This window comes from Copadichromis virginalis, linkage group LG12, assembly GCF_057382275.1.
Source record: "Copadichromis virginalis isolate Kocher_CV1m ecotype Utaka linkage group LG12, C_Virginalis_male_GT1.1, whole genome shotgun sequence".
In the NCBI taxonomy this organism is placed as follows: domain Eukaryota; kingdom Metazoa; phylum Chordata; class Actinopteri; order Cichliformes; family Cichlidae; genus Copadichromis; species Copadichromis virginalis.
The window spans coordinates 3,682,923-3,702,302 of record NC_140629.1 but is presented as its reverse complement, the minus strand read 5'-3'; the positions used below and the strand labels follow the sequence as shown (position 1 = coordinate 3,702,302).

Below are 19,380 nucleotides of genomic sequence, written 5' to 3'. Positions count from 1 at the left end.
TTAGCATTGTCTCGTGCACATAGTCAATTTCAGAATTTCTTCCTTCATCTGGATGCTAAGGTACAGCTGCTCAGGAATAAACTGCGTGAACGGGCCAACAATTGATTTGGAGGCTGAATGTTCTGTCAAATGGGCAGAATTTCATTTTAGGCTGAAAGTGAATAAAATGATTGATTGTCTGAAAATAGCAGGGGAGGGAAAAACAACACTTGAGAAAATATTTGTAACGTTTGTTGAAGGGTGGTGTGCATGTCATAATTTGGTGAAAATGATATTGAAATGAGGTAGTAGTACCTTCTTATTGTATTCATATTCCATGCAACATTATGTAAATTGTATGGCCAAATACAATACAGACTAAGAGTAAAGAAAAAGTATGGAAGCCCGTTTCTGCCACAAAAAAAAAAAGGATCCATATCTTGAAATTTTGAGATATTTTCTCGAAATTTCAACTTATTAACTCAAAATTTTGAGAAAAGTAACTCAAAATTTCGAGTTAGCACTGCCAGTCAGTAATCTGAATGACGTAATTTCCTTGTTGCCCTGAAGCTGAAGCCCTCAGGTACAAATGCTACAGCTAAGCTACCCGTATTACATCCAGTCATGAATAAACAGATTACTGAGTATTTTCAGCGTGGCTTCAACAATGATGGAATCCTTGTGTTATTAGCTGAATCACACGGCGTTACTATCAGCAAACGTACTCGCAAAAGCGCCATTTTGTTGCAATCCTGTTTTGAGTGTGTGTTACTTTGTGCCATATGCTTCTGGGTAACAAGAAAGTGACCTCATTCACATCGATTACTGATTGGAAGAGCTAACTCAAAATCTCGAGTTAATAACTCGAGATCTTGAGAGAAGTAACTCGAAATTATAGGTATGGATATGGATACTTGTTTTTTTTGTTTTTGTTTTGTTTTTTAATGGCGGAAACGGGCTTCCATAGAAAAGTGTGATTTGGAATGGAGTGAATGTATGTAAACACTTGCAGCACATGTGCATATGTAATGTTGTGAAGTGTACTTTGTTCAATTTCGGGGGGGGGGGGGGTTGTTTTTGTTATATACAGATATTTAATTTTTAAGACTTTGGCAGATATGGATGTATGTTAATATTGTGCATCAATTATTTTTATGCTGAATCTGTTGACAGACTGTTGTAAACATGATGGGCCAGCAGTGTGTGTTTCAGTTATGGCACTGCTGTATTGTTTTAAACGTGTTGGCAATAAATGAAATTTAAAAAAATATGTCGGGTGTCCTATATTCAATTGTGTGGAACCTGTTGACAAAATAGAATTATGTAAAACTAATTAGTAAAATATAAGTGGTGTGAAAATGTAATGTTTTAATCAATTAAACTTAATTTTAAACTTAAGGTGAGTTGAAAAACCAAATATGTAATCTGTAAATAAATGACTGAACTTGAGTAGAGTTAAATATGTCTTGTTGATCATCAGTCATTTTTTTTAATTGGCTCAGTTCAAATTAATTTTGTTATTGTAGTGCAACAATCTTTCTTTCTGACTTAACCCATATTAAAAGCAGCTAACTGCTAAGTTTCTGTTCATTTGTGTAATGTACAGTTGTTCCCTGAGTGAAAAGGAGGAGCTACTTTGTGAAATGAACTTCAGTTCAAAAAAATTCTTTAGTTATTATCGTGTGGGGACAACAAGCACAAAGACTTTTGTTTTTATTTGTACTGCACTCAAATCATTGAAACATTACTCAAAAATTATTCACTGATGATGATCAAAACACCAATTCTACTTAGACAGTATTTGACTAGACAGTTGTGTAAAATCGTGTTTGATGCGACAGGCGTATTTTTTGGTGTTCAATCTCGGAACATTGAAGGAAACCACATGTGATGGGTCCAATACGGTCCAGGTCATTTTCTCTGTGCACTGAGGTCTGTTGTCTGCTGCAGCTCCCTCTCTGACACTGGGAAAGTTTTACTCTAGGAAATAACAGGAAATATTAGTGAGCTGTGCAAATGTTATTCTGATGTCCAGAGTCAGCTGTAGGAGTAATAGTATGTTTTGTTTTGATTGAAAGCAGCCTGGGACATAAAAAGGTAGGTTTAGAGAAACTTTAGGTCTAACTTATAGACATTTCCATGTGAACTGACTTTACTAATTTTCACCTTTGTACTATAAGTAGAAGCAGTAGAACATCAAAATGTGTGTGAGTGTTACCTGTTCCTTTTGGGAGGACATTTTTCTGATAGTATCCTGCATTGGTAATGTTACCAGCTGGGCGGTACTGCCCAACCACAAAGACCGTATTGCCATCAGTGGCTATGCCCACACCCAGCTCAGTGCTGCTTTTCCACACCACCTGAGTAAAATGACCTAGTGGAAAAAGGAAAATGTGTAAAAACATACTACTTACTGATGATGACCTGATCTTGTAATGACAAATACTTTAGCAACGCAGGTATATACAGTACATGTATGTGCAAAACTTTTCAGGAGGGCTGTGTTTTACCCGTCTTGGGTTGATGTCCAGACTTTTTGAAGTCATAATCCTTGATCTCACTGTACCATGAATCCACAGCTTCTTTTCCTGAAACATGGAGACAGAGAAAAATAACATAAAGAGTTAATTTGGTGGTTGGAGTACGGGTTTTATAGCTCAGAAACTTTAAAATGAAATAAGGATGAACATTTCTAATTGTTTACTTGAAATGAGAAGAGATACAGTGGAATCTGTTTCTTTTAAAGATTAGTGAGACTTTAATTCATTGTGATAACAAAGCGACCTGTTTCTGACAGGTGAAGAGGTGGACAAAGGAGTTATCTGCAAAGAATCATTTACCTGTTAGCGTCTTGGTTTCAGAGCTCCATGCATAGAAGACGTTCTCTCCATCATCGGTGTCACTGTGACCAAGTTTCTTTTTTGCCAGCATTTGATTGGCCCATTTTTGAGCTGCGTCATCCAGCTCAGTATTAAAGGTCAGTGGTGGTGCACCATGCTGTGCCCTATAGGCATTGTGGGTATCAAGAAACTCCTTTTTGAAGCTCTCATCTGCAAACCAAACAAGCTTTAAGTCTTAGAGGAAACATGAGGTGGCATGTTTATTGGTTGTAGGTGTAGACAGGATGAAGAATGCTCTCTAGTTAAGCAACATCTTTAAAAGTGATCGGTTATTCTGACAAATAATTCAATGCACAGTGTTGATGAGTCACGGAATACATTTACCGACATTACGTATTTAAAATACACAATATGATCAACTGTATTCCGTTACAGTTACCATCTAAATAGGCAATAATTAGAATGCAGTTACTTTGTTGAATAAATGGATTACATGGGGGTCAGTTCCTGTTTCATATGTTAGGCTATCCCCTCTCTATTCCCTGTGAAAATTTGGTAATTTGCATTGCTGGGAACCCAGACGAAATATGATATAAGAGGCTCTAATGTAAGCGTCCTGTTAATGTTGGTGGCATCAGTTACACAATGGACCCGGAGCCTGCACGACAGAGCCAGCAGTGCACGAGCAGGAATGCATTTCTTACTTGGAAATTCCGACACCATTTTACATTTAAAGAAGAAAGGGATGAAATCTGACCGTGCAATGCAAACTCTGTTTGCTAGCAGCCAAGCTGCTGTCAGCGTCAAAAGACTCCAACCTAAAGAAACATCTGGAAGTAAGTTCTTTTTTTAAAAACTATCGTTAGTCTACTGCAAGTACCTTGTTTTAGTTGAGTAGTTAGCTCGGTTATGTGCCACTTCAGTATCTTCGATGTACTTCTGCTGTGTGATGTATTACTATTACTGAAGGCTACTCTCCACTGAGCTAACATTTTTAGCTGGTGCTACCTGAGGTTAGTTCATAGACTGCAGACTGTTAGACTTGATGGCTAGTATTAACAACCTGCCAGCTGTGCAGTTCTGAAATCAGTCTATAATCTAACCTCAGCTAATGCCAGCTAGCAATGCTAGCTCGGTGGCAAGTAGCCTTCAGTAATAGTAATACAGTGGCTTGCAAACGTATTCGGCCCCCTTGAACTTTCCCACATTTTGCCACATTACAGCCACAAACATGAATCAATGTTATTGGAATTGCACGTGAAAGACCAACACAAAGTGGTGCACACGTGAGAAGTGGAACGAAAATCATTCATGATTCCAAACATTTTTTACAAATAAATGACTGCAAAGTGGGGTGTGCGTAATTATTCAGCCCCCTGAGTCAATACTTTGTAGAACCACCTTTTGCTGCAGTTCCAGCTGCCAGACTTTTAGGGTCTGTCTCTACCAGCTTTGCACATCTACAGACTGAAATCCTTGCCCATTCTTCTTTGCAAAACAGCTCCATGTAGTTGTAAAAAGCATCACAAGTAATCAAAAGTATTCAGAATACATTACTCACATTGAGTAACTTAACAAAATACTTTACAAACTACATTTAGTGCATGTATTCTCTTTGCAGTGGAATACATTTTAAAAGTAACACTCCCAACACTGTCAGTGCACTTACCTGTCACCTGGTTTGCTGCTTTGCAACCTGAGATAAAATAGGGAGAGTGAAAATAATAAGCAGCAATCCACGAAATGATTGCAAACAACATGAAAAAGAATCATCCACGTGCTCAGATATTATGTGATGATGAAAGAGTAATGTAATAAAGGGCTAAATAACAAGAGTAAACTCAAATCTTGTCCTGTAACTACAGTCATCTTCAGCACTCACCTGCTTCAGAGTCTTCCTCATTTGTGGAGGAAAGTTCTGTGAACACACAGTTCAATTTACTAATGTGAAAAGTGATCACTCACTTTAATGTTTCAAGGTAGGCTTCAACAACTAACAAATCAACACATACTTTTGATTTTTTTTTGACAAAGTATAAATTTAGTACTTTATATATTCGTCTTTCTTAATCTGTAATAATAATCTGATACAAACACAACACTTTAAGTAGAACATCAAAATGTGTGTGAGTGTTACCTGTTCCTTTTGGGAGGACATTTTTCTGATAGTATCCTGCATTGGTAATGTTACCAGCTGGGCGGTACTGCCCAACCACAAAGACCGTATTGCCATCAGTGGCTATGCCCACACCCAGCTCAGTGCTGCTTTTCCACACCACCTGAGTAAAATGACCTAGTGGAAAAAGGAAAATGTGTAAAAACATACTACTTACTGATGATGACCTGATCTTGTAATGACAAATACTTTAGCAACGCAGGTATATACAGTACAGGTATATGCAGAACTTTTCAGGAGGGCTGTGTTTTACCCGTCTTGGGTTGATGTCCAGACTTTTTGAAGTCATAATCCTTGATCTCACTGTACCATGAATCCACAGCTTCTTTTCCTGAAACATGGAGACAGAGAAAAATAACATAAAGAGTTAATTTGGTGGTTGGAGTACGGGTTTTATAGCTCAGAAACTTTAAAATGAAATAAGGATGAACATTTCTAATTGTTTACTTGAAATGAGAAGAGATACAGTGGAATCTGTTTCTTTTAAAGATTAGTGAGACTTTAATTCATTGTGATAACAAAGCGACCTGTTTCTGACAGGTGAAGAGGTGGACAAAGGAGTTATCTGCAAAGAATCATTTACCTGTTAGCGTCTTGGTTTCAGAGCTCCATGCATAGAAGACGTTCTCTCCATCATCGGTGTCACTGTGGCCAAGTTTCTTTTTTGCCAGCATTTGATTGGCCCATTTTTGAGCTGCGTCATCCAGCTCAGTATTAAAGGTCAGTGGTGGTGCACCATGCTGTGCCCTATAGGCATTGTGGGTATCAAGAAACTCCTTTTTGAAGCTCTCATCTGCAAACCAAACAAGCTTTAAGTCTTAGAGGAAACATGAGGTGGCATGTTTATTGGTTGTAGGTGTAGACAGGATGAAGAATGCTCTCTAGTTAAGCAACATCTTTAAAAGTGATCGGTTATTCTGACAAATAATTCAATGCACAGTGTTGATGAGTCACGGAATACATTTACCGACATTACGTATTTAAAATACACAATATGATCAACTGTATTCCGTTACAGTTACCATCTAAATAGGCAATAATTAGAATGCAGTTACTTTGTTGAATAAATGGATTACATGGGGGTCAGTTCCTGTTTCATATGTTAGGCTATCCCCTCTCTATTCCCTGTGAAAATTTGGTAATTTGCATTGCTGGGAACCCAGACGAAATATGATATAAGAGGCTCTAATGTAAGCGTCCTGTTAATGTTGGTGGCATCAGTTACACAATGGACCCGGAGCCTGCACAACAGAGCCAGCAGTGCACGAGCAGGAATGCATTTCTTACTTGGAAATTCCGACACCGTTTTACATTTAAAGAAGAAAGGGATGAAATCTGACCGTGCAATGCAAACTCTGTTTGCTAGCAGCCAAGCTGCTGTCAGCGTCAAAAGACTCCAACCTAAAGAAACATCTGGAAGTAAGTTCTTTTTTTAAAAACTATCGTTAGTCTACTGCAAGTACCTTGTTTTAGTTGAGTAGTTAGCTCGGTTATGTGCCACTTCAGTATCTTCGATGTACTTCTGCTGTGTGATGTATTACTATTACTGAAGGCTACTCTCCACTGAGCTAACATTTTTAGCTGGTGCTACCTGAGGTTAGTTCATTGACTGCAGACTGTTAAACTTGATGGCTAGTATTAACAACCTGCCAGCTGTGCAGTTCTGAAATCAGTCTATAATCTAACCTCAGCTAATGCCAGCTAGCAATGCTAGCTCGGTGGCAAGTAGCCTTCAGTAATAGTAATACAGTGGCTTGCAAACGTATTCGGCCCCCTTGAACTTTCCCACATTTTGCCACATTACAGCCACAAACATGAATCAATGTTATTGGAATTGCACGTGAAAGACCAACACAAAGTGGTGCACACGTGAGAAGTGGAACGAAAATCATTCATGATTCCAAACATTTTTTACAAATAAATGACTGCAAAGTGGGGTGTGCGTAATTATTCAGCCCCCTGAGTCAATACTTTGTAGAACCACCTTTTGCTGCAGTTCCAGCTGCCAGACTTTTAGGGTCTGTCTCTACCAGCTTTGCACATCTACAGACTGAAATCCTTGCCCATTCTTCTTTGCAAAACAGCTCCATGTAGTTGTAAAAAGCATCACAAGTAATCAAAAGTATTCAGAATACATTACTCACATTGAGTAACTTAACAAAATACTTTACAAACTACATTTAGTGCATGTATTCTCTTTGCAGTGGAATACATTTTAAAAGTAACACTCCCAACACTGTCAGTGCACTTACCTGTCACCTGGTTTGCTGCTTTGCAACCTGAGATAAAATAGGGAGAGTGAAAATAATAAGCAGCAATCCACGAAATGATTGCAAACAACATGAAAAAGAATCATCCACGTGCTCAGATATTATGTGATGATGAAAGAGTAATGTAATAAAGGGCTAAATAACAAGAGTAAACTCAAATCTTGTCCTGTAACTACAGTCATCTTCAGCACTCACCTGCTTCAGAGTCTTCCTCATTTGTGGAGGAAAGTTCTGTGAACACACAGTTCAATTTACTAATGTGAAAAGTGATCACTCACTTTAATGTTTCAAGGTAGGCTTCAACAACTAACAAATCAACACATACTTTTGATTTTTTTTTGACAAAGTATAAATTTAGTACTTTATATATTCGTCTTTCTTAATCTGTAATAATAATCTGATACAAACACAACACTTTAAGTAGAACATCAAAATGTGTGTGAGTGTTACCTGTTCCTTTTGGGAGGACATTTTTCTGATAGTATCCTGCATTGGTAATGTTACCAGCTGGGCGGTACTGCCCAACCACAAAGACCGTATTGCCATCAGTGGCTATGCCCACACCCAGCTCAGTGCTGCTTTTCCACACCACCTGAGTAAAATGACCTAGTGGAAAAAGGAAAATGTGTAAAAACATACTACTTACTGATGATGACCTGATCTTGTAATGACAAATACTTTAGCAACGCAGGTATATACAGTACAGGTATATGCAGAACTTTTCAGGAGGGCTGTGTTTTACCCGTCTTGGGTTGATGTCCAGACTTTTTGAAGTCATAATCCTTGATCTCACTGTACCATGAATCCACAGCTTCTTTTCCTGAAACATGGAGACAGAGAAAAATAACATAAAGAGTTAATTTGGTGGTTGGAGTACGGGTTTTATAGCTCAGAAACTTTAAAATGAAATAAGGATGAACATTTCTAATTGTTTACTTGAAATGAGAAGAGATACAGTGGAATCTGTTTCTTTTAAAGATTAGTGAGACTTTAATTCATTGTGATAACAAAGCGACCTGTTTCTGACAGGTGAAGAGGTGGACAAAGGAGTTATCTGCAAAGAATCATTTACCTGTTAGCGTCTTGGTTTCAGAGCTCCATGCATAGAAGACGTTCTCTCCATCATCGGTGTCACTGTGGCCAAGTTTCTTTTTTGCCAGCATTTGATTGGCCCATTTTTGAGCTGCGTCATCCAGCTCAGTATTAAAGGTCAGTGGTGGTGCACCATGCTGTGCCCTATAGGCATTGTGGGTATCAAGAAACTCCTTTTTGAAGCTCTCATCTGCAAACCAAACAAGCTTTAAGTCTTAGAGGAAACATGAGGTGGCATGTTTATTGGTTGTAGGTGTAGACAGGATGAAGAATGCTCTCTAGTTAAGCAACATCTTTAAAAGTGATCGGTTATTCTGACAAATAATTCAATGCACAGTGTTGATGAGTCACGGAATACATTTACCGACATTACGTATTTAAAATACACAATATGATCAACTGTATTCCGTTACAGTTACCATCTAAATAGGCAATAATTAGAATGCAGTTACTTTGTTGAATAAATGGATTACATGGGGGTCAGTTCCTGTTTCATATGTTAGGCTATCCCCTCTCTATTCCCTGTGAAAATTTGGTAATTTGCATTGCTGGGAACCCAGACGAAATATGATATAAGAGGCTCTAATGTAAGCGTCCTGTTAATGTTGGTGGCATCAGTTACACAATGGACCCGGAGCCTGCACAACAGAGCCAGCAGTGCACGAGCAGGAATGCATTTCTTACTTGGAAATTCCGACACCGTTTTACATTTAAAGAAGAAAGGGATGAAATCTGACCGTGCAATGCAAACTCTGTTTGCTAGCAGCCAAGCTGCTGTCAGCGTCAAAAGACTCCAACCTAAAGAAACATCTGGAAGTAAGTTCTTTTTTTAAAAACTATCGTTAGTCTACTGCAAGTACCTTGTTTTAGTTGAGTAGTTAGCTCGGTTATGTGGCACTTCAGTATCTTCGATGTACTTCTGCTGTGTGATGTATTACTATTACTGAAGGCTACTCTCCACTGAGCTAACATTTTTAGCTGGTGCTACCTGAGGTTAGTTCATAGACTGCAGACTGTTAGACTTGATGGCTAGTATTAACAACCTGCCAGCTGTGCAGTTCTGAAATCAGTCTATAATCTAACCTCAGCTAATGCCAGCTAGCAATGTTAGCTCGGTGGCAAGTAGCCTTCAGTAATAGTAATACAGTGGCTTGCAAACGTATTCGGCCCCCTTGAACTTTCCCACATTTTGCCACATTACAGCCACAAACATGAATCAATGTTATTGGAATTGCACGTGAAAGACCAACACAAAGTGGTGCACACGTGAGAAGTGGAACGAAAATCATTCATGATTCCAAACATTATTTACAAATAAATGACTGCAAAGTGGGGTGTGCGTAATTATTCAGCCCCCTGAGTCAATACTTTGTAGAACCACCTTTTGCTGCAGTTCCAGCTGCCAGACTTTTAGGGTCTGTCTCTACCAGCTTTGCACATCTACAGACTGAAATCCTTGCCCATTCTTCTTTGCAAAACAGCTCCATGTAGTTGTAAAAAGCATCACAAGTAATCAAAAGTATTCAGAATACATTACTCACATTGAGTAACTTAACAGAATACTTTACAAACTACATTTAGTGCATGTATTCTCTTTGCAGTGGAATACATTTTAAAAGTAACATTCCCAACACTGTCAGTGCACTTACCTGTCACCTGGTTTGCTGCTTTGCAACCTGAGATAAAATAGGGAGAGTGAAAATAATAAGCAGCAATCCACGAAATGATTGCAAACAACATGAAAAAGAATCATCCACGTGCTCAGATATTATGTGATGATGAAAGAGTAATGTAATAAAGGGCTAAATAACAAGAGTAAACTCAAATCTTGTCCTGTAACTACAGTCATCTTCAGCACTCACCTGCTTCAGAGTCTTCCTCATTTGTGGAGGAAAGTTCTGTGAACACACAGTTCAATTTACTAATGTGAAAAGTGATCACTCACTTTAATGTTTCAAGGTAGGCTTCAACAACTAACAAATCAACACATACTTTTGATTTTTTTTTGACAAAGTATAAATTTAGTACTTTATATATTCGTCTTTCTTAATCTGTAATAATAATCTGATACAAACACAACACTTTAAGTAGAACATCAAAATGTGTGTGAGTGTTACCTGTTCCTTTTGGGAGGACATTTTTCTGATAGTATCCTGCATTGGTAATGTTACCAGCTGGGCGGTACTGCCCAACCACAAAGACCGTATTGCCATCAGTGGCTATGCCCACACCCAGCTCAGTGCTGCTTTTCCACACCACCTGAGTAAAATGACCTAGTGGAAAAAGGAAAATGTGTAAAAACATACTACTTACTGATGATGACCTGATCTTGTAATGACAAATACTTTAGCAACGCAGGTATATACAGTACAGGTATATGCAGAACTTTTCAGGAGGGCTGTGTTTTACCCGTCTTGGGTTGATGTCCAGACTTTTTGAAGTCATAATCCTTGATCTCACTGTACCATGAATCCACAGCTTCTTTTCCTGAAACATGGAGACAGAGAAAAATAACATAAAGAGTTAATTTGGTGGTTGGAGTACGGGTTTTATAGCTCAGAAACTTTAAAATGAAATAAGGATGAACATTTCTAATTGTTTACTTGAAATGAGAAGAGATACAGTGGAATCTGTTTCTTTTAAAGATTAGTGAGACTTTAATTCATTGTGATAACAAAGCGACCTGTTTCTGACAGGTGAAGAGGTGGACAAAGGAGTTATCTGCAAAGAATCATTTACCTGTTAGCGTCTTGGTTTCAGAGCTCCATGCATAGAAGACGTTCTCTCCATCATCGGTGTCACTGTGGCCAAGTTTCTTTTTTGCCAGCATTTGATTGGCCCATTTTTGAGCTGCGTCATCCAGCTCAGTATTAAAGGTCAGTGGTGGTGCACCATGCTGTGCCCTATAGGCATTGTGGGTATCAAGAAACTCCTTTTTGAAGCTCTCATCTGCAAACCAAACAAGCTTTAAGTCTTAGAGGAAACATGAGGTGGCATGTTTATTGGTTGTAGGTGTAGACAGGATGAAGAATGCTCTCTAGTTAAGCAACATCTTTAAAAGTGATCGGTTATTCTGACAAATAATTCAATGCACAGTGTTGATGAGTCACGGAATACATTTACCGACATTACGTATTTAAAATACACAATATGTGTCACGGACCCAGTTCCAGGGATTCGGGGTCCGTGAGCAGTGTGGACTACTATTGTAGTTATTATTATTATTATTATTATTATTATTATTATTATCATTATTGTGGTTGTTGTTATTATGGTTGTGTCTGCTGTCCTGTTTTTCCGTGTTGGTGTACTGTCAGGTGTTTAGGGGTGTGTGCTTGTGTATGTGAGGGTGCGGTCGTGGCAGGCACTTTTAGGCCTGGTGGGTGTGGCCCTGCCAGCTGACCGGTCCCACCCAGGAATCCACACACACCTGGCGCCGATCAAGCCTCGTCAGAGGAGCTTCAAAACAGTGTGGCTGAGAGCTCCTCGACGCTGGATCGTTGAGTGACTTCCCGTCAGTCTTAAGTGTATTGTGCAAGGTTAGTGCAAGTCTACTGTTAGGTTTTGTACTCACGGCTGCCTTTGGTATGCGTGTTTCCTCAGGAGGAATTGTGGCGACCAGGAGGCAGCACACGGAGAGTACACAGGGAACGGAGACAGAGCACGGAGCACGGGATAAAGGAGAAGACACGGAACGGGAGTTGGGATCGCACGGGGGGATGGGATCGCACGGGGGGATTTATTGTTGTTCGGATTGTCACCACTGTAAATAAACACTGTTGCACTGTAGAGTCCTGCATTTTGGGTCCTCCTTTCCCCACATCCCCACGGTCTGCCAGCGAGACCGTGACAGAACGATCCAGCCATTATGGGCCCAGCGGACTCAAGGACCGTCTCACAGGAGGAATTGCTCGCCCAGCTCTGGAAATACTGTCGGAGCATTATCCAGGCGGCGGATCCACATCAGAGACACATGCAGGTCGTATTTTTTGATTCCTTCTTATCATCAATCACCTCATCTGTGAGCTTTTTGGACATTAAGAGACTAATTTCGATTATAACCACGCTGAGGGAAAGTTCCTGTTTTGAGCTGTTTGGTTTGGGCTGTCCGGGCGTGGAGGATATGGCAACCTCCCTGGGAGCCCTTGCTGCCTATTTCTTTTTTCATAGGCTGATAGCCTCCCCGCCGTCGCTTGCAGCTCGCTTGTTGGACCCTCCATTGCGGGGGAAACGTTTCACACGCCCTCTGCACCTCACCACATCTCCACTCACCTCTGCGGCACCTGCTGAGTCAGCAGACCAAGGACCGGCAGCTCAAAATCACACAGCTGCTCTCCTGTCCGGCCGGCTGGTGGAACCTCAGCCTGATACGCTGGCCCCGGCATCGTTAAAGAAGCGACGCTTGCGCCGCCGGCGTGCCTCACCGCAGTCAGACTCTAAAACTTTCCAACAGCCGGCTGTGGTGAGTCATATGGACAATTCATCTTCATTCACCTCATCTGTTTATTCACGGGACTGTGTGAAAGCTAACCTCGTAGCACAGCCAGCTGCCCAGCCTGTAGCCGTAGCACAGCCAGCTGCCCAGCCTGTAGCCGTAGCACAGCCAGCTGCCCAGCCTGTAGCCGTAGCACAGCCAGCTGCCCAGCCTGTAGCCGTAGCACAGCCAGCTGCCCAGCCTGTAGCCGTAGCACAGCCAGTCCAGTCAGCCTCTCGTCTTCATCCTCAGTTGGAGGCTGATATGCCTGCTGGAACTACCCTGCCATTATGTCACCCGCCTGTTGTTTCTACATCGCTGTCCAGTCTACCACGAGTAGCTGCCGCACCATTATCACCTCCGCCCTTTGCAGCTACTTCTCCACCAGCGTCCCATCAGACTGCAGCGACCGCAGAACTCTCGACTTCACCATCCACATCACCCGCTCGACCGTCATCTTCGCCACCTGCAGCTTCCGCATCGCCATCTTCACCTCCGGATCAACGACCATCTATACCCGCGTCGCAGCCGGAGGAGCGGCTCAGCGAGCGGGAGGAGCCCGCGTCGCCAGCTGTGGAGCTCAGCGAGCCGGAGGAGCTCAGCATGCCCGAGCGGGAGCTCAGCGAGCGGGAGGAGCCCGCGTTGCCAGCTGTGGAGCTCAGCGAGCCGGAGGAGCTCAGCGAGCAGGAGCAGCTCAGCGAGCCGGAGGAGCTCAGCATGCCCGAGCAGGAGCTCAGCGAGCGGGAGGAGCCCGCGTCGCCAGCTGTGGAGCTCAGCGAGCCGGAGGAGCTCAGCATGCCCGAGAAGGAGCAGCTCAGCGAGCAGGAGCAGCTCAGCGAGCCGGAGGAGCTCAGCATGCCCGAGCGGGAGCTCAGCGAGCGGGAGGAGCCCGCGTCGCCAGCTGTGGAGCTCAGCATGCCCGAGCCGGAGGAGCTCAGCGAGCCAGAGGAGCTCGGCGAGCCACCAGCAGAGGAGCTCGGCGAGCCACCAGCAGAGGAGCTCGGCGAGCGGAAGGAACAACCGGCGCTGCCAGCCGCGGAGGGGCTCTCGCTGCCAGCCGAGGAGGGACCCGCTCAGCCGGAGGTCAGCGAACCGGAGGGCCCTCCACGTCCAGTGCGTCCACGTCAGCGACCGGCGCGTCATAGACCATGTGCCACGCCTCGCTGTTGCTCACCGGAGCAGCGACGTTGCCATCGGACCCGTGGCAGGCCACCAGAACCGTTCCGCCGCCACCGGACCCGTGGCAGGCCGCCGGAGAGCAGCGCCGCCGCCACCGGACCCGTGGCAGGCCACCAGAACCGTTCCGCCGCCACCGGACCCGTGGCAGGCCGCCGGAGAGCAGCGCCGCCGCCACCGGACCCGTGGCAGGCCACCAGAACCGTTCCGCCGCCACCAGACCCGTGGCAGGCCGCCGGAGGAGCAGCGCCGCCGCCACCGGATCCGTGGCAGGCCGCCTGAAGCGTTCCGCTTCCATCATGGGGTTGGAGGTAGGCCGCCCGAACTGTTTTCCCACCACTGCCTGACCCGTAGCGAGTTTTGCCTGCTTGCGGTCCACTGGGTCGGCCGCAAGAACTGTTGTTCCCACCATGGCAGTGGTTGGACATTTGAACTGGGGTTTTGGGGCCCTCCGTCCGGAACCCCCCGCCGCCCGCCCGGGGTTGGTTGTACTGTGGTTTTTGTTTTGTTTTTGTTTTTGGGTCGTCGGGTGCCGACCCTTAGAGGGGGGGTACTGTCACGGACCCAGTTCCAGGGATTCGGGGTCCGTGAGCAGTGTGGACTACTATTGTAGTTATTATTATTATTATTATTATTATTATTATTATCATTATTGTGGTTGTTGTTATTATGGTTGTGTCTGCTGTCCTGTTTTTCCGTGTTGGTGTACTGTCAGGTGTTTAGGGGTGTGTGCTTGTGTATGTGAGGGTGCGGTCGTGGCAGGCACTTTTAGGCCTGGTGGGTGTGGCCCTGCCAGCTGACCGGTCCCACCCAGGAATCCACACACACCTGGCGCCGATCAAGCCTCGTCAGAGGAGCTTCAAAACAGTGTGGCTGAGAGCTCCTTGACGCTGGATCGTTGAGTGACTTCCCGTCAGTCTTAAGTGTATTGTGCAAGGTTAGTGCAAGTCTACTGTTAGGTTTTGTACTCACGGCTGCCTTTGGTATGCGTGTTTCCTCAGGAGGAATTGTGGCGACCAGGAGGCAGCACACGGAGAGTACACAGGGAACGGAGACAGAGCACGGAGCACGGGATAAAGGAGAAGACACGGAACGGGAGTTGGGATCGCACGGGGGGATGGGATCGCACGGGGGGATTTATTGTTGTTCGGATTGTCACCACTGTAAATAAACACTGTTGCACTGTAGAGTCCTGCATTTTGGGTCCTCCTTTCCCCACATCCCCACGGTCTGCCAGCGAGACCGTGACAATATGATCAACTGTATTCCGTTACAGTTACCATCTAAATAGGCAATAATTAGAATGCAGTTACTTTGTTGAATAAATGGATTACATGGGGGTCAGTTCCTGTTTCATATGTTAGGCTATCCCCTCTCTATTCCCTGTGAAAATTTGGTAATTTGCATTGCTGGGAACCCAGACGAAATATGATATAAGAGGCTCTAATGTAAGCGTCCTGTTAATGTTGGTGGCATCAGTTACACAATGGACCCGGAGCCTGCACAACAGAGCCAGCAGTGCACGAGCAGGAATGCATTTCTTACTTGGAAATTCCGACACCGTTTTACATTTAAAGAAGAAAGGGATGAAATCTGACCGTGCAATGCAAACTCTGTTTGCTAGCAGCCAAGCTGCTGTCAGCGTCAAAAGACTCCAACCTAAAGAAACATCTGGAAGTAAGTTCTTTTTTAAAAACTATCGTTAGTCTACTGCAAGTACCTTGTTTTAGTTGAGTAGTTAGCTCGGTTATGTGCCACTTCAGTATCTTCGATGTACTTCTGCTGTGTGATGTATTACTATTACTGAAGGCTACTCTCCACTGAGCTAACATTTTTAGCTGGTGCTACCTGAGGTTAGTTCATAGACTGCAGACTGTTAGACTTGATGGCTAGTATTCACAACCTGCCAGCTGTGCAGTTCTGAAATCTAACCTTAGCTAATGCCAGCTAGCAATGCTAGCTCGGTGGCAAGTAGCCTTCAGTAATAGTAATACAGTGGCTTGCAAACGTATTCGGCCCCCTTGAACTTTCCCAAATTTTGTCACATTACAGCCACAAACATGAATCAATGTTATTGGAATTGCACGTGAAAGACCAACACAAAGTGGTGCACACGTGAGAAGTGGAACGAAAATCATTCATGATTCCAAACATTTTTTACAAATAAATGACTGCAAAGTGGGGTGTGCGTAATTATTCAGCCCCCTGAGTCAATACTTTGTAGAACCACCTTTTGCTGCAGTTCCAGCTGCCAGACTTTTAGGGTCTGTCTCTACCAGCTTTGCACATCTACAGACTGAAATCCTTGCCCATTCTTCTTTGCAAAACAGCTCCATGTAGTTGTAAAAAGCATCACAAGTAATCAAAAGTATTCAGAATACATTACTCACATTGAGTAACTTAACAAAATACTTTACAAACTACATTTAGTGCATGTATTCTCTTTGCAGTGGAATACATTTTAAAAGTAACACTCCCAACACTGTCAGTGCACTTACCTGTCACCTGGTTTGCTGCTTTGCAACCTGAGATAAAATAGGGAGAGTGAAAATAATAAGCAGCAATCCACGAAATGATTGCAAACAACATGAAAAAGAATCATCCACGTGCTCAGATATTATGTGATGATGAAAGAGTAATGTAATAAAGGGCTAAATAACAAGAGTAAACTCAAATCTTGTCCTGTAACTACAGTCATCTTCAGCACTCACCTGCTTCAGAGTCTTCCTCATTTGTGGAGGAAAGTTCTGTGAACACACAGTTCAATTTACTAATGTGAAAAGTGATCACTCACTTTAATGTTTCAAGGTAGGCTTCAACAACTAACAAATCAACACATACTTTTGATTTTTTTTTGACAAAGTATAAATTTAGTACTTTATATATTCGTCTTTCTTAATCTGTAATAATAATCTGATACAAACACAACACTTTAAGTAGAACATCAAAATGTGTGTGAGTGTTACCTGTTCCTTTTGGGAGGACATTTTTCTGATAGTATCCTGCATTGGTAATGTTACCAGCTGGGCGGTACTGCCCAACCACAAAGACCGTATTGCCATCAGTGGCTATGCCCACACCCAGCTCAGTGCTGCTTTTCCACACCACCTGAGTAAAATGACCTAGTGGAAAAAGGAAAATGTGTAAAAACATACTACTTACTGATGATGACCTGATCTTGTAATGACAAATACTTTAGCAACGCAGGTATATACAGTACAGGTATATGCAGAACTTTTCAGGAGGGCTGTGTTTTACCCGTCTTGGGTTGATGTCCAGACTTTTTGAAGTCATAATCCTTGATCTCACTGTACCATGAATCCACAGCTTCTTTTCCTGAAACATGGAGACAGAGAAAAATAACATAAAGAGTTAATTTGGTGGTTGGAGTACGGGTTTTATAGCTCAGAAACTTTAAAATGAAATAAGGATGAACATTTCTAATTGTTTACTTGAAATGAGAAGAGATACAGTGGAATCTGTTTCTTTTAAAGATTAGTGAGACTTTAATTCATTGTGATAACAAAGCGACCTGTTTCTGACAGGTGAAGAGGTGGACAAAGGAGTTATCTGCAAAGAATCATTTACCTGTTAGCGTCTTGGTTTCAGAGCTCCATGCATAGAAGACGTTCTCTCCATCATCGGTGTCACTGTGGCCAAGTTTCTTTTTTGCCAGCATTTGATTGGCCCATTTTTGAGCTGCGTCATCCAGCTCAGTATTAAAGGTCAGTGGTGGTGCACCATGCTGTGCCCTATAGGCATTGTGGGTATCAAGAAACTCCTTTTTGAAGCTCTCATCTGCAAACCAAACAAGCTTTAAGTCTTAGAGGAAACGTACGGTTACACTGTAACCCTGGTCCTCTGAGTGAGAGACTATCTCTCCACCTTCATGCCGCTTGGAGACAAGTTCCAATCAAACAATCACCGGTTTCATGTCTGCGCAGGTGTTTTATACGTAAGCTGTGGAGCCAGAGTGTCTTAAAGAAGTATCCACACGCCACGTCCAAGGGGGTTCATACCCTGTACATATGCATTATATAACAGAGTGGAGAGATAGTCTGGATATGATAGAGAACATGAGGTGGGCATGTTTATTGGTTGTAGGTGTAGACAGGAAGAAGAATGCCCTCTAATTATGCAAACGTCTTTAAAAGTGATTGTTTTTTCTGCAAAAAACTATAAAAGTGATCAGTTGTTCTGACAAATATTTAAATGCACTTACCTGCCATTGTATTTGGTGCTTTGCAAACTGAAATAAAATAGGGAGAGTGAAAATAATAAGCAAAAATCCATGAAATGATTGCAAACAACATGAAAAAGAATCATCCACGTGCTCAGATATTATGTGATGATGAAAGAATAATTTAATAAAAGGCTAAATAACGAGAGTAAACTCAAATCTTGTCCTGTAACTACAGTCATCTTCAGCACTCACCTGCTTTAGAGTCTTCCTGATGTGTGGAGGAAAGTTCTGTGAACACACAGCTCAATTTACTAATGTGTAGCTGGTTTTTATGTGCAATGTCGTCCTTCCTCTTTTCTGTTTGGAGGAGGAGACAAACACCAGACTCGCTTCTGTATTTTTGTCTGCCGGTTATGATGGTTGTTTTTTTTCTACATGACTCATAGTGGTGTGGCAGAGTGGCGTTAAAGATATCCCACACTCTGTGTTTACATTTTGTGTATAATTGTTACGGCCCTAGCAGGGCCTCCTCCTCAAGGTGCCTGTGTGGGCGTGTCCCACCACCTCTTCTGCCTGAGGTGCCACCTTGTTTTATAACATTTATATAACATATAACATTTATAACATTATAACAAGTCCCTAACTGCTTAAATACATTATACAAGAACAAGTGTAGCAAAGTTGTGGAGGTTAATCACCAAGTTGAGAATCTGTCGATGTTTTCCCTTCTCTTTATTATTTCTTTGTTTATGCTTTAACAAGTGCCAACAGACTGGAACAGATATAGTGCTTGTGTACTCAATTCCAACTTTCAAGTGTTTTCCTGCTACAAATGTCATGGACTCAAGCATACAGCACTTTTTATATGCCAAAGCCATGTTCATCTAACATTCATACATGCATTGATGTATCAGGGGAACCTCAGGTTCAGTATGTTGCCTGAGGAGTTGGAGGACCCAGGAATTGAACCACCAACCTTCTGATTGGTAGATGACATTGCTGCCAGATGAAAGACAGCACTCAGAAACAGAGTGCAGATGAGCGAGAGCATGCCCAGATGTTGTCAAACAGGTCTTTTTTGTCTTTCCTCGTGTTTGGTAGCCACAGGTGTTATTGGCGGTTTACTCACAGACTAAGAGAACACTTCAAAAGCACAAAGGTCTCATTAGTTCACTGTAAAACATTTTACT

General features: G+C 42.6%; 2 protein-coding genes and 1 long non-coding RNA gene across 3 annotated transcripts; 2 read left to right on the top strand and 1 right to left on the bottom strand.

Annotated features, from left to right (window-relative positions):
• Positions 1-1,628: 1,628 nt before the first annotated feature.
• On the bottom strand, positions 1,629-18,522 carry glipr2 (GLI pathogenesis-related 2). The gene is made up of 26 exons (XM_085474054.1): positions 18,443-18,522; positions 18,230-18,256; positions 17,596-17,805; positions 17,266-17,343; positions 16,974-17,129; positions 16,719-16,754; positions 16,506-16,532; positions 11,097-11,306; positions 10,767-10,844; positions 10,475-10,630; positions 10,220-10,255; positions 10,007-10,033; positions 8,338-8,547; positions 8,008-8,085; positions 7,716-7,871; positions 7,461-7,496; positions 7,248-7,274; positions 5,579-5,788; positions 5,249-5,326; positions 4,957-5,112; positions 4,702-4,737; positions 4,489-4,515; positions 2,820-3,029; positions 2,490-2,567; positions 2,198-2,353; positions 1,629-1,959 (listed from the first exon to the last, which is right to left on the bottom strand). Exons 2-26 carry the CDS (start codon positions 18,234-18,236, stop codon positions 1,955-1,957), a joined length of 2,484 nt encoding a protein of 827 aa, XP_085330180.1. The 5' UTR covers positions 18,237-18,256; positions 18,443-18,522; the 3' UTR covers positions 1,629-1,954.
• On the top strand, positions 11,498-12,146 carry LOC146696297 (uncharacterized). Its single transcript, XR_014923222.1, has 2 exons — positions 11,498-11,871; positions 11,961-12,146. It is a non-coding gene; the product is annotated as an uncharacterized LOC146696297 (long non-coding RNA).
• On the top strand, positions 13,435-15,194 carry LOC146696296 (uncharacterized). The gene is made up of 2 exons (XM_085474383.1): positions 13,435-14,089; positions 14,169-15,194. Exons 1-2 carry the CDS (start codon positions 13,435-13,437, stop codon positions 14,618-14,620), a joined length of 1,107 nt encoding a protein of 368 aa, XP_085330509.1. The 3' UTR covers positions 14,621-15,194.
• Positions 18,523-19,380: the final 858 nt, after the last annotated feature.

What these genes read in the sequence shown, in the direction of transcription:
- LOC146696296 (XM_085474383.1), top strand. Translation starts at nt 13,435, where the DNA reads ATGCCCGAGCGGGAGCTCAGCGAGCGGGAGGAGCCCGCGTTGCCAGCT. An exon ending in CCGTGGCAGGCCGCCGGAGA is followed by an intron (nt 14,090 to 14,168) that starts GCAGCGCCGCCG and finishes AGGCCGCCGGAG; the next exon opens with AGCAGCGCCGCCGCCACCGG.
- glipr2 (XM_085474054.1), bottom strand. An exon ending in TGAAACCAAGACGCTAACAG is followed by an intron (nt 8,086 to 8,337) that starts GTAAATGATTCT and finishes TCCATGTTTCAG; the next exon opens with GAAAAGAAGCTGTGGATTCA. An exon ending in TGGACATCAACCCAAGACGG is followed by an intron (nt 7,872 to 8,007) that starts GTAAAACACAGC and finishes TTTTTCCACTAG; the next exon opens with GTCATTTTACTCAGGTGGTG.